The 15,185-nt window shown below is 40.5% G+C and overlaps 1 protein-coding gene across 2 annotated transcripts in view; it reads right to left on the bottom strand.

The window, feature by feature from the left end:
- The window catches only part of tfap2e (transcription factor AP-2 epsilon), a 71,274-nt gene that overhangs the window by 12,819 nt on the left and 43,270 nt on the right, over positions 1–15,185 (bottom strand). For both annotated transcript variants that reach the window (XM_062962910.1, XM_062962912.1), the window contains exon 4: positions 571–796. In XM_062962910.1, coding sequence (XP_062818980.1) covers positions 571–796 — 226 coding nt within the window. The remainder of the gene's footprint in view (positions 1–570; positions 797–15,185) is intronic.

Below are 15,185 nucleotides of genomic sequence, written 5' to 3'. Positions count from 1 at the left end.
TATATAGAAAACATTGACTACAAAAATGGCTTGGATAATCCAGAAGCTTGGATAAGCAAGGCTTGGATAAGTGAGACTCTACTGTATTCCAAAATACTTCTAGCCTCAAGCATCATGAAATATTTTGGAGATGCCTAAACATTGAATTCATCATCATTATTATTATTATTATTATTATTATTATTATTATTATTATTATTATTGAATTCATTTAGGCTTCATATCCACCTTATACTGATTGATAGGCTTTTCCTTAATCCCTCCTTATTATCCAAGATATTTTTTTTATCCCGTTTAGCTTGGATAAGTGAGACTGTACTGTATATACAGCACTTCCCTTTGTGATAGTTCAGAAAGCAGAGGATTTGTCTAGAAATGGGTGGAGTCCATCGTGTTTGATGGGGATGAATAAATAATCATGAAATGGCACGAAATGTGGTGATAAGAAGACGATTGCGCCCGCTTTCTCCCCCAAGTGGGAGTCACCACAAGTCGTAGCCTACTTGATGCCACACGTAAACAAAGGATCCAGATCTGTCATGATATAAATGCATCTCCTGGGTGTCTCACCTCCGGAGGACTCCGCCAAGCAGAGAGGCGTTGAGACATTCGGGAGGCGAAAGCCGCCGCTGGACCTCGCCGACGGTCACCTTGTACTTGGAGGTGGAGCTGAGGAGGGAGAGGCGCCCCGGAACGGAGCAGAAGACTTCGTTGGGGTTCGTCACACCTCCGATCAGGCTGTCCTTGTTCATGGCCAGGGCGGAGATGGTCCCGTTGGCTTTCGAGGGCATGGGCACTGGAAGGAAAAGACAAGAACGCAGTATTGAGTAAGGAGATGCAATGACACCGAACCACCGAGAAGGTCAGCTTGCTACCAAGGATAACATTTCTTGCACCAGGTGGAAGATAACACTATCTCACACTGATTAGACCATATTAGCCTTTTATATAGACAAAGTGAATTAATCAAAGTGGTACTTGTGACAAAGGGTCCGTGCCCCTCCCTTCTTGTGGGCTGGTGCTTTTCTCCAGAATAAACAAGCAAACAAGTTAGGTTACTGACATCACTTGTGCCAAAATAGGTATGGAAGGTGGGGAAGACCATCAGCAATTGGTCAAGTTTAGATAAGCCAAGATATATATTCTTTGTTAACTGCGACACACTTTGTGGCGGCCATTTGTGGGTGTGTACGGGCTGTTTGGCCTTCTCATAGCTATGATGAAAATAAACTTTGCTTTTTGTACTTTCATGGGACTGGGTTTTTTTTTTTTTGCCTGATTCATCTCCTAAGCCAGAACCCTTTTGATAAATTCTCTTACGACACTATGATTTTTGTTCCTGGGTTATGAATGTCATTTCCTAATTGGTTCTATCCTAAAAACATGGAAAAAGTTTATTAAACTGCAAAAACTTTGCTTTTGTGGGACACCATACAGCACATTTTACTCTAGCTTTTCAATGAAGATCTCATTGAGTCTCAACCAATTCAACATAGTTTATGGCGGCCACAAAAAACAAAGTTTCCGGAGTCTAAGAGCTACTTTCAAAGTAAGGACTGCACAATTAAACAGGAAATAACACTTTCTAACCAGGATCAGAAAAGTTTTAAAATATTGTTACATAGTATAATTCAAGGGTCATGGGAATCACATAATATGGAGTCAGAAAGGGGCTCGTAAATCATGTTCAACCCTAGGCTTCATGTGGGATCTAATAACACTGACCAACACACATTTTGGTGTCTCCAATGTTAGAATCATAGAATGACAGAGTTGGAAGAGACCACATGGGCCATCTAGTCCAACCCCCTGCCATGCAGGAAAAACACAATCGAAGTATTCGTGACAGATAGCCATCGATCCTCTGTTTAAAAGTTTCCAAGGAAGGAGCTTACATCACACTCTGAGGCAGAGAGTTCCACTGTTGAACAGCTCCTACAGTCAGGAAGTTCTTCCTAATGTTCAGGTAGAATTTCTTTTCCTGTAATTTGAACCCATTGCTCCGAATCCTAATTTCCAGGGCAGCCGAAAACTAACCTGTTCCCTCTTCCTTATGACACCTTTTTGCATATATACACATATTTACACAGAAATATAAATACTGTAAATAAGAGTAATAAATAATTCTATTTCTGGGATCTGCTGATTCCAAGCATGGCACCGGTTTTTGCCCATCAGCTCTAGTTTTTGAGATACAGAACACATGACATCTCCCACTTTCCATCTGCTTGCACATAGTCAACCATGATAACCATATCCAAGAAACTAGAGCTGATGTAGTCCATTCAGTTGAATTTTCTGAATCGGTGTCTCCCAGAAACGGGAACAGACCTAAAAACCAAGACACCAAGATTTTGTTTTGGTTGAGCTGTGTAGTTCAATGGGCATTGGAATAATGTAAATATTGGGTTGGAAAGAACTCCATTGGCGGGGTTGTTGTGTGTTTTCCGGGCTGTATGGCCATGTTTCAGAAGTATTTTCTCCTGACGTTTCACCCACATCTATGGCAGGCATCCTCAGAGGTTGTGAGATCTCACAACCACTCACAACCTCTGAGGAAGCCTGCCATAGATGTGAGTGAAACGTCAGGAGAGAATACTTCTGGAACATGGCCATACAGCCTGGAAAACACACAACAATCCTGTAATTCCAGCCATGAAAGCCTTCGACAACACATTGACTTCACTGGCCATTGAGTCCAAAAGTGTGCTTCATGTAGGTTACACACTAGATCCTAAGAAGCCAAGACACCAAGATTTTATTTTGGTTGAGCTGTGTAATTCAATGGGCATCAGAATAATGTAAATATTGGGTTGGAAAGGACTCCATTGCCCATTGAGTCCAAAAATGTGCTCCATGTAGGTTACCCACTAGATCCTAAGAAGCCACAGAATCATAAAGATGAGGATTCAAATCGTTGCTCAGCCACGGAAACCCACTGAGTCACATACTCTCAGCCCCAGAAAAACCCACAATAGATAGAGTCACCATAAGTTGGAAATGACATGAAAGTGCACAACAACAGCAGCAAACGTTCACAATATATGATTTCAGTTCCGTCTCTCCTTATTTCCAGGGGTTTCCAAACAAACAATGGAGGCGTATTGGTCATAGTTGTAGTTTGGGAATCAAGAGTTCTTTTCAGCCCAAAGTTTTTGCAAAGCAACTAATGTAAAGTACTTTTTTTAAGACTGAAAAAGCCCCCCTCGGCTTATACTTGGGTGAGGGTCCTGTTTGGCTTATATTTGGGTCAGCTTATACTCGAGAATATATGGTACATTTATTATTTTTCTCTATTATTATTGGTATTATTACATTTATTATTTTTCTCTATTATTGTTGCTATTATTACATTTATTTTACTCTATTATTATTATTATTATTATTATTATTATTAATACATTTATTATTTCACTCTGATCTTATTATTATTATTATTGCATTTATTATTTTACTCTATTTATTATTACATGTATTATTTTCCTGTATTTAATATTATTATTATTATTATTATTATTATTATTACATGTACAGTAGAGTCTCACTTATCCAAGCTTCTGGATTATCCAAACCATTTTTGTAGTCAATGTTTTCAATATATTGTGATATTTTGGTGCTAAATTAGTAAATATAGTAATTAAAACATAACATTACTGCGTATCGAACTAGTTTTTCTGTCAAATTTGTTGTATCACATGATGTTTTGGTGCTTAATTTGTAAAATCATAACCTTATTTGATGTTTAATAGGCTTTTCCTTAATCCCTCCTTATTATCCAAGATATTCACTTAACCAAGCTTCTGCCGGCCTGTTTAGCTTGGGTAAGTGAGACTCTACTGTATTATTTTACTCTATTATTATTAAAAGGATACATAAGCACATTTACATTGAAGAAGATGAGAATCAGAATTGGACAGTCTTATCTTAAATTTGAGCTTGATGTAAATATTCAAAAACATTTAACCTACTGATGCCTCAATTAATATAATTTTATTTATCCGTTTTTATTTCTGAAATTTACCACTCTTGGCTTATACTGGAGTCAATGTTTTCCCAGTTTTTTGGTGGTAAAATTAGGTGCTTCGGCTTATATTCGGGTCGGCTTATACTCGAGTATATACGGTAACTCCTGGTCGTGGGAGCCTTGGCTCTCTTCTCCTTCTTAATGGTTTGCTGGCTTAACCGCTGTCGGCCCAGAAGGCATGCTCTCTCTCTCTTCCATCGGTGCGCTTGGTTTAATAGGGAGACCGACAAATCGCCCCTATTTTTATGAAGGAAGTACCCAGGCCCAAATTGGGAGCGCCCACTTCAAATCCCCGTCCGGAGAGGGCTCTGCGGTGGCGGGGGACCCATTAAAGGGGCCACCACAATCGGCGCATTGTGCGCCACCGGCTCCCCGACTTGTTAGCAGGGCCATAAAAAGGCAGCACATGTTATATAAAAAGGGCAAATGCTCTCAGGGCTCGGAGATGAAGGAGAAGTCAGCCGGAGCATCCCCTTCCGGCCCGGCATGAGGTCTCGCCAAGTGGCCGACGGCCAAGGACGTCGAAGGGAGAGTTGGCTTTCCAAGTCCAAGGTGGCATCCAAATCCCAGCTTTGGGTGCATCAAGGTGCAGTTTGACACCGCTTTTAAGTGCAGTCTTTCCCCCTTTTTGGGATCCCCGGAGTTGTAGTTTTGGTGAGGCACCAGCCCTCTTTGGCAGAGAAGGCTACGGACCAGTGTTTCTCAACATGGGGGTTGGGACCAGTAATTTCTGTTGGTCAAGGGGGTTCTGTGCTCCCTGGATGTAGGCGAACTACAACTTCCCAACTCAAGATCAATGCCCACCAAACCCTTCCAGTATTTCCTGTTGGTCATGTGAAAAGTTTGACCCAATTCAATGGTTGGTGGGATTCACGGGGCTCTCTGATTGTAGGTGAACTATAAATCCCAGCAACGACAACTCCCAAATGTCAAGGTCTATTTTCCCCAAACTCCACCCGTGTTCACATTTGGGCCTATTGTGTATTCATGCCAAGTTTGGTCCAGATCCCTCATTGCTTGAGTCCACAGTGCTCCCCGGATGTAGATGAACTACAACTTCCAAACTCAAGATCAATGCCCACCAAACCCTTCCAGTATTTCCTGTTGGTCATGTGAAAAGTTTGACCCAATTCAATGGTTGGTGGGGTTCACGGGGCTCTCTGATTGTAGGTGAACTATAAATCCCAGCAACTACAACTCCCAAACATCAAGGTCTATTTTCCCCAAACTCCACCAGTGTTCACATTTGGGCACATTGCGTATTTGTGCCAAGTTTGGTCTAGATCCATCATTGTTTGAGTCTACAGTGCTCTCTGGATGTAGGTGAACTATAAATCCCAACAACTACAACTCCCAAATGTCAAGGTCTATTTTCCCCAAACTCCACCAGTGTTCACATTTGGGCATATTGAGTATTTGTGCCAAGTTTGGTCCAGATCCCTCATTGCTCCCTGGATGTAGGTGAACTACAACTTCCAAACTCAAGGTCAATGCCCACCAAACCCTTCCAGTATTTCCTGTTGGTCGTGGAGGTTCTGTGTGGGAAGTTTGACCCAATTCAATCGTTGGTGGGGTTCCAAATGCTCTTTGATTGTAGTTGAACTATAAATCCCAGCAACTACAACTCCCAAATGAGGAAATCATCCCCACCGCCAACCTCACCAGTATCCAAATTTGGGTGCATCGGGTATTTGTGCCAAAAGGTCTTGCGGCATTAGGAAGGTTGAGAACCACCACTATAGACCTTGTAAAACTACAACTCCCACGATTCCACATCATTGAGCCATGCCTGTTAAAGCATTACCGAACTGCATTCATTCTACAATATAGAGAGGCACCCCTTTGCCTCTGTGCAATTGGTAGACAAGATAATAATAATAATAATAATAATAATAATAATAATAATAATAATAATAATAAACCAGCAAAGGTTGTGGAAAATGAACACGCAAAGATACTGTGGGACTTCCGAATCCAGACTGACAAAGTTCTGGAACACAACACACCAGACATCACAGTTGTGGAAAAGAAAAAGGTTTGGATCATTGATGTTGCCATCCCAGGTGACAGTCGCATTGACGAAAAACAACAGGAAAAACTCAACCGCTATCAGGACCTCAAGACTGAACTTCAAAGACTCTGGCAGAAACCAGTGCAGGTGGTCCCGGTGGTGATGGGCACACTGGGTGCCGTGCCAAAAGATCTCAGCTGGCATTTGGAAACAATAAACATTGACAAAATTACGATCTGCCAGCTGCAAAAGGCCACCCTGCTGGGATCTGCACGCATCATCCGAAAATACATCACACAGTCCTAGACACTTGGGAAGTGTTCGAATTGTGGTTTTGTGAAACGAAATCCAGCATATCTATCTTGTTTGCTGTGTCATACAACGTCGTTGTGTCAATAATAATAATAATAATAATAATAATAATAATAATAATACTTTATTTATATACCGCCCTATTTCCCCAAGAGATAGCTAAAAGCAATAAACCATTAAATCAATCAGTTAAATTACATAAAACATGGTTTTGGGTATCAGGGCCATAAGGTGAGACGCAAGGATCATCCGTCTTAGCAGAACCACAAACTGAACTTGAGTCGACAGTGTGATGCTGCAGCGAAAAAGGCCAATACGATTCTAGGTTGAATCAATAGGTATCTAGAGTCCATGGAAGTAGAATCAATGCGGCCTGACCCCATTAACACTGCCATGGCTCAATGCTTAGTAGAATCACAAGCTGAACTTGAGTCGACAGTGTGATGCTGCAGCGAAAAAGGCCAATACGATTCTAGGTTGAATCAATAGGAATCAAGAATCCATGGAAGTAGAATCGATGCAGCCTGACCCCATTAACACTGCCATGGCTCAATGCTTAGGAGAACCACAAGCTGGACCCGAGTCGACAGTGTGATGCTGCAGCGAAATAGGCCAATACGATTCTAGCTTGAATCAATAGGAATCTAGAGTCCATCGAAGTAGAATCAATGCGGCCTGACCCCATTACACTGCCCTGGCTCAATGATATGGGATCCTGGGAGATGTAGTTTTACAAGGTCTTTAGTGGGAGTGCAACTCCCAGGATCCCACAGCACTGAGCCGTGGCAGTCAAAGTGGGGTAAAACCGCATTAATTCCATAGTGTAGATCACTCTCGATGAAGGGGAGGTGATTCTTCCCTTGGGCCTAGATTTGACAATTTAGGAGAGAAATCAAAGCGGCTCTCGTGGTGCAAAAAAACAAAACAACTTACGTAAACACAGAGTCCACGGCCAAGCGTTGGATTCGTGAGTCATCCGTGTGGCCCATTTACGGCCGACAAAACAGCCGATTGTGAATTCATGAGCACCTAATGAATAGGGATTTGTGAACTACGAATTCCGGACGGGATCCACCCAAGCCACCTCCCGTTTGTGTCCTATCAGGATCGAGAAGCAAGTGGGTCACCCTTCCGGTCTGGAGTTGCATGATCCGCACTGTCGAAGGAATGCATGTTTGGCACCGCTTTACCAGCCTGGCAGAAGGGACTAGAGGATTCTTGAGATTTCGTCCAACTTTGCATGAGTCAAAAGCATCTTGCAGCAGCTAAAAAGCCCAATGCGATTCCTATCCAGGAGAATGGGGTTGGACTAGATGACCTTTAGGGCCTCTTCCAGCTCTATGATTCTAGGGAAACCCAGTTGTATGAACTTTGGATATGGGCTCTCCATCCCTTTGATTCTTTTCAACTTTCAACCCCGTTTCGCAACCTCCGAAGACGACGGAAAGTGTTGCTTCACCTAGTAGTTTCCTGAGCTTATCTGGGGCCTCCATATGCAACCTGAGAGGGACTTTTAATTATACATTTGGTGCTCTTTCTCTGGCCTGGGTGACCTTGAAAGGGATTCAGGAGTCTTAGTAGAACCACAAGCTGAACTCGAGCCGACAGTGTGATGCTGCGGCGAAAAAGGCCAATACGATTCTAGGCTGCGTCAATAGGAGTCTAGGGTCCATGGAAGTAATAGCCCTACTTTCTTTAGAACTACAAAATGAACTCGAGTCGACAGTGTGATGCTGCAGCGAAAAAGGCCAATACGATTCTAGGCTACATCAATGTATATGCTATTTTATCTCTTAAAGTAAACTTAGGTATGTGAAAGTTTTCCAAAATACTTCTAGCCTCAAGCATCATGAAATATTTCGGAGATGCCTAAACACTGAATTCAATTATTATTATTATTATTATTATTATTATTATTATTATTATTATTATTATTAGTATGACACAGCAAATAAGATTTCGTATCACAAAATCACAAGTCGAACACTTCCCAAGTGTCTAGGACTGTGTGATGTATTTTCAGATGATGCGCGCAGATCCCAGTAGGGTGGCCTTTTGCAGTTGGCAGATCATAATTTTGTCAATGTCTATTGTTTCCAAATTCCGGCTGAGATCTTTTGGCACGGCACCCAAAAGATTATTATTATTATTATTATTATTATTATTATTATTATTATTATTATTATTATTATTAATATGTTATTATGACACAGCAAACAAGATAGATATGCTGGATTTCATATCACAAAATCACAAGTCGAACACTTCCCAAGTGTCTAGGACTGTGTGATGTATTTTCATTATTATTATTATTATTAATTCATTAGGCTTCATATCCACCTTATTCTGATTGTATTTCAATACTTTTTAAACCATTCAGTACCAGGATCAAAGTTTGGTGACCTGCAACCCTCCGAAAGTAAAGGTGTCACTGTTTTGGACTAAAGGTAAAGGTGAACATACCTTTCGAGAGGGAAAACTCCCTCCGGCAAAGAAAAAGCTAATGATAGAGGAGAAATGGAATGGAGATGCTGATGATTGACGGCTCTCTTTGACCATAAATACCTTTCCATCTGGAACAATTTGAACCCAGAAGCCACCTCCACGTCGCAAAGAGAAAGTGGAAGGGTTATCTATAGAAGATAATGACACGCTGGGAATAGCAGTGCAATTCTAGACGCACTTTCCTTCCCCGTTGCTTTGATTTTTAGAGGGAAATACAACATGGATACACTCTTAGTCTCTTAAAAAACAGGTTCAAACATTTAAACATGGCTATCGTGTCTGCTATCATGGAGCCCCCGCTGCTGAACTTGCTGACCGAAAGATTGGCGGTTCGAATCCGGGGAGCGGGGTGAGTTCCTGCCGTTAGCCCCAGCTTCTACCAACCTAGCAGTTCGAAAGCATGCAAATGTGAGTAGATCAATAGGTACCGCTCCAGCGGGAAGGTAACGGTGCTCCATGCAGTCATGCCGGCCACACAGCCTTGGAGGTGTCTACGGACAACACCGGCTCTTCAGCTTAGAAATGGAGATGAACACCAACCCCTAGAGTCGGGCACAACTAGACTTAACGTCAGGGGAAATCTTTACCTTTACCTTTAATAGTAGTAGTAATACTTAATGAGATATTTTGGAGATGGGACCCAAGCCAAAACACGGAATTAATTTATGATAAATATACCACTTATTATATAGCCAGAAGGCAATTTTATTTACAGTGTTGTAATAATTTTGTGCATGAAACCACATTTGTGTCCATCGAACCATCAGAAAGTAAAGGCATCACTCTCTCTTCTGGACAATTTTGGAGTATTTTGGAGTTCCAGATAAAGGATTCTCACCCTTATCTTATCCCAAGCAAGGCCTTTTATGCCGCAGATATGACTGGTCCTCTGCCTTGACTGCTCTGAATCATCCAGGCAGTCCCATCATCCCATGGCATCAAGTGGAGTCAAACTGCATTAATTCTGCAGTATAGGGCCAAGCATACCTGGCTGAATTCGAACCCAGGTCTTCCAGAACTCCAATCCAGGACTCAAGCCACTGTGTTACACTGTGTCAGTGGAGTGGCGAATCCGCTCCGGATTTTAATCCGAACTTTAAACGAGCGATCCAAGAGTCCATGACAAAGTATTGGATTCGGATTTTGAATAGTGCTCTTTCGTCATTGCAAAAACGCCTTGGGTCATCTGATGAAACTAACGAAAGGTGGAAATTCTTAACTGGACCGTCCTGATTGACCGGTTCTTCGCCCATGCTCAGAGACTCACTGATTTGGGGCCGAAGAGGAACTCCTCCAGAGGTCAAGGCGGTTATTTGTATATTATACATTTCTCTTTTGCACGGCATGGGCATAGCATTTCAATCTAGCTCCGTCTACTGCAAAGTTTTGGGATTTGTAGTTTGGAGACATGCGGCAGCTCTCCAGCAAATACCATATATACTCGAGTATAAGCCGAGTTTTTCAGTCCTTTTTTTAGGGCTGATAAAGCTCCCCTCGGTTTATACTTGAGTGAGGGTCCTGATCGGCTTATATTCGGGTTGGCTTATACTCGAGTATATATGGGTAATCAGAGTTGGGCAGACTTATCTTAAATTACAGTTTTATGTAAATATTCAGAAAAATTCCCTACTGATGCCTCAATTAATGCAATTTTATTGTTGGTACAGTAGAGTCTCATTTATCCAACACTCGCTTATCCAACATTCTGGATTATCCAGTGCATTTTTGTAGTCAATGTTTTCAATACATCGTGATATTTTGGTGCTAAATTCGTAAATACAGTAATTACAACATAACATTACTGCGTATTGAACTACTTTTTCTGTCAAATTTGTTGTATAACACGATGTTTTGATGCTTAATTTGTAAAATCATAACCTAATTTGATTTTTAATAGGCTTTTCCTTAATCCCTCCTTATTATCCAACGTATTTGCTTATCCAACGTTCTGCCAGCCTGTTTATGTTGGATAAGTGAGACTCTACTGTATTTATGAATTTAGCACCAAAATATCACGATATATTGAAAACATTGACTATAAAATGCATTGGATAATCCAGAACCTTGGATAAGCGAGTCTTGGATAAGTGAGACTCTACTGTATTATTATTATTATTATTATTATTATTATTATTATTATTATTATTATTATGTGCTGTTTACCTAAGGAAACTTAGGTATGTGAAAGTATTCCAAAATACTTCTAGCTTCAAGCATTATGAAATATTTTGGAGATGCCTAAACATTGAATTCATTTATTATTATTATTTTTATTATTATTTTATTATGACACAGCAAACAAGATAGATATGCTGGATTTCATATCACAAAATCACAAGTCGAACACTTCCCAAGTGTCTGGGACTGTGTGATGTATTATTGTTGTTGTTGTTGTTGTTGTTGTTGTTGTTGTTGTTATTAATGAATTCATTTAGGCTTCATATCCACCTTATACTGACTGATAGGCTTTTTCTTAATCCCTCCTGATTATCCAAGATATATGTTTTTATCCAACATTCTGCCAGCCCATTTATATTGGATAAGTGAGACTCTACTGATGCCTCAATAATGCAATTTTATTGGTATCTATTTCAATTTTAATTTTTGAAATTGACCAGTAGCTGCTGCATTTTCCCATTCTCGACTTATACTCAAGTCACTAAATTTTCCCAGTTTTTTCTGGTAAAATTAGGTGCCTTGGCTTATATTCGGGTTGGCTTATACTCGAGTATATACTGTAACCTGCGGCACTACAAACACCAGGATTTCTGTGGAACTAATAACCTGTGGAACTACAAACACCAAAACAAAGGGGCCTGAGGCTGTTAGGAATTGTGGGAGTTGAAGTCCAAAACACCTGGAGGGTCGAAGTTTGCCCATGCCTGGTCTACACTGAACATATAATGCAGTTCAGAACTGGCTGCCATGTCTTTCACAGGGACTGTTTCCAGCCCACTTCTCTCCTTTCTGGCTTCCTGCCTAATTATTCTGTTGCTTTCAATGCTCTCCGACTCGGCCTCAGCATCAATGTGCGCGATGGGAATATGGATCCCCTCCAACACGATCCATAATTACAGGGCCGTTCCGAAAGAGACGGGGAATAATGTGCCCCGAGGGACTCGGTTTCCTTGTTTACCGGCTTCCTCAGAGGTCACTCCTGGGAGGGGAGTGCCTTTCTCTCTTTGGAGCCCTGCTTTCGTTGCCGTTTCATATTTCCGTATTGACCCGAGTCTCATGCGCCATCGGATCCGATGCACACCTCAATTTTCAAAAGCGAGGCCACTGAAGTTGCCCTTAAAATATTATACTAAAAATCACAAAGCTACGGGAAGCCTTAGCATTGAACGGTTGTGTTGTTAAAGTGCGAAGTATGGAACCCTGCGCAGACGGGGAAGCCTTAGCATTGAACGGTTGTGTTGTTAAAGTGCGAAGTATGGAACCCTGCGCAGACGGGGAAGCCTTAGCAATGAACGGTTGTGTTGTTAAAGTGCGAAGTATGGAACCCTGCGCAGACGGGGAAGCCTTAGCATTGAACGGTTGTGTTGTTAAAGTGCGAAGTATGGAACCCTGCGCAGACGGGGAAGCCTTAGCATTGAACGGTTGTGTTGTTAAAGTGCGAAGTATGGAACCCTGCGCAGACGGAGAAGCCTTAGCATTGAACGGTTGTGTGGTTAAAATGCGAAGTATGGAACCCTGCGCAGACGGGGAAGCCTTAGCATTGAATGGTTGTGTTGTTAAATTACGATGTATGGAACTCTGCACAGACGGGGAAGCCTTAGCATTGAACGGTTGTGTTGTTAAAGTGCAAAGTATGGAACCCTGTGCAGACGGTCGGTCAATGCAACTTAAGCCACGTGCAGTCACTGAATTCTTGACATACAACTCCCAAAATATTATAGCATTGAGCCATGGCATTGAAAATACGTGTCAAACTGCATTCATTATACAATGTAGAAACATTTTTGCTTGTTTAGCACAGAAAATTGTATTTTTCTGTGCACAAAAAAATGACATTTTTCTGTAGAAAATTCCTGCATAGAAATACAATTTTCTGCATGTTTTCTGTGCAATTTTCCAATGTACAAGTTTCGTACAGAAAAGCTTCATGTCAATGAAGATTTCTTCTAAATACAGTAGAGTCTCACTTATCCAACACTCGCTTATCCAACGTTCTGGATTATCCAAAGCATTTTTGTAGTCAATGGTTTCAATATATTGTGATATTTTGGTGCTAAATTCATAAATATAGTAATTACTACATAGCATTACTGCGTATTGAACTACCTTTTCTGACACATTTGTTGTATGACATTATGTTTTGGTGCTTAATTTGTAAAATCATAACCTAATTTGATGTTTAATGGGCTTTTCCTTAATCCCTCCTTATTATCCAACATATTCGCTTATCCAACTTTCTGCCGGCCCGTTTATGTTGGATAAGTGAGACTGTACTGTATTATTATTAAATTCATAATTACTACATAACGTTACCATGTATTGAACTGCTTTTTCTATCAATTTGTTGTAAAATATTATGTTTTTGTGCTGTATACAAAAAAATGAATTATATATGATGTAGTGCAGATACGGTTCCCTGAATAGGTTCCTATTCCCGACAAGGATCTATAGGATGAATTGGGACTTTTCTCGTAAAATGGGACATTGCTGGATATGAAAGTGTTACGACCCTAAAAGCAATGGAGATAAGGAAAAAGGAAAGGCACTTATTGGGATTTTTTGAACTTCAGAAGAAAGGGTTGCCTGGTTTTAACAATCCCAAGTATAGATTAATAGGCTACAACTTTAATTGAACCGAAAAGAAGGACGAACAGTCATCATTGGCAAAACTGCTAATGGAGAAGGGATGTTGATGTTCAGCTCGGGAAGGATGGAAGGAGGAGGAGATAAAAGCCGGCTTTTCCTTCTAACCAAGACTGGACTTCTTTGCTCTTATTTATTGGACCGTCTGCTGCATCTTATGGATAGAGATGAAAGCGCCGGGGGCTTTTTCGCCCAGAAAGCAGGCAGCACAAAGGAAGCAGGAAAAGTCTACGAAATAAGGGGCCGGTCTTTCCTTTTCCTCCTTCTCTTATCCTTCTCGGTCTGTACAATTGGAGATCGGGGAGACTGGATGTGGATTCAAGACGGACCAAAGGATCCTTTGGACGGAATCAGAACTTTGGCATGGTTCGTTAAATAATTAATAACTCTAAAGCAGGGGTCCTCAAACTTTTTAAGCCGAAGGCCGGTCCACAATCCTTCAGACCAGTGGTCCCCAAACTAAGGCCCGGGGGCCGGATGCGGCCCTCCGAGGTCATTTACCTGGCCCCCGCCCTCAGTTTTATAATATAATATATGGTATATACATATAATATTGATAATAATATTATAATGTAATACAATATAACACTAATAATAATACCATATAATAATATTAATTATATATTCTATATTACATATAATATTACTAATAATATTATAGTATAGTGGTATAGTTCAATAAAGTAATATATAATGCTAATATTGTGCTAGGCTAATAATATAATATATTGTATGTACATATAATTTGTAAGCCACTCTGAGTCACCTTTGGGGTGAGAAGGGTGTGATACAAATGTAGTAAATAAATGCAGTAAATAAATAAATAATAAATACATTTTAGACTTAGGCTCGCCCAAAGTCTGAAATGACTTGAAGGCACACAACAACAACAACAACAACAACAACCCTAATTAACTTGACTATCTCATTGGCCAGAAGCAGGAGCACACTTCCCATTGAAATCCTGATAAATGTATTTTTGTTAAAATTATTTTTATTTTTAAATATTGTATTGTTCTTTCAATGTTCTTGTTGTTGTTGTTTTTGCACTACAAAGAAGACATGTACAGTGTGCATCAGAATTTGTTTGTATTTTTTTTTCAAATGATAATCCGGCCCCTCAACAGTCTGAAGGATTGTGGACCGGCCCTCGGCTTAAAAAGTTTGAGGACCCCTGCTTCAGACTGTTGAAGGGCCGGATTATCATTTGAAAAAAAAAATACAAACAAATTCAGATGCACGCTGAATATGTCTTATTTGTAGTGCAAAAACAACAACAACAGCAAGAACAACAATGAAAGAACAATACAATATTTAAAAATAAAAACAATTTTAACCAACATAGATTTATCAGGATTTCAATGGGAGGTGTGGTCCTGCTTCTGGCCAATGAGATAGTCAAGTTAATTAGGGTTGTTGTTGTTGTTGTTGTTGTGTGCCTTCAAGTCATTTCAGACTTTGGGCGAGCCTAAGTCTAACATCTATATTTATTTATTTATTTACTGCATTTAT

Source organism: Anolis carolinensis, unplaced genomic scaffold, assembly GCF_035594765.1.
Source record: "Anolis carolinensis isolate JA03-04 unplaced genomic scaffold, rAnoCar3.1.pri scaffold_10, whole genome shotgun sequence".
Taxonomy (NCBI): domain Eukaryota; kingdom Metazoa; phylum Chordata; class Lepidosauria; order Squamata; family Dactyloidae; genus Anolis; species Anolis carolinensis.
Note: the sequence above shows the minus strand (reverse complement) of the source record. Positions and strands in the feature narration are given on the sequence as shown.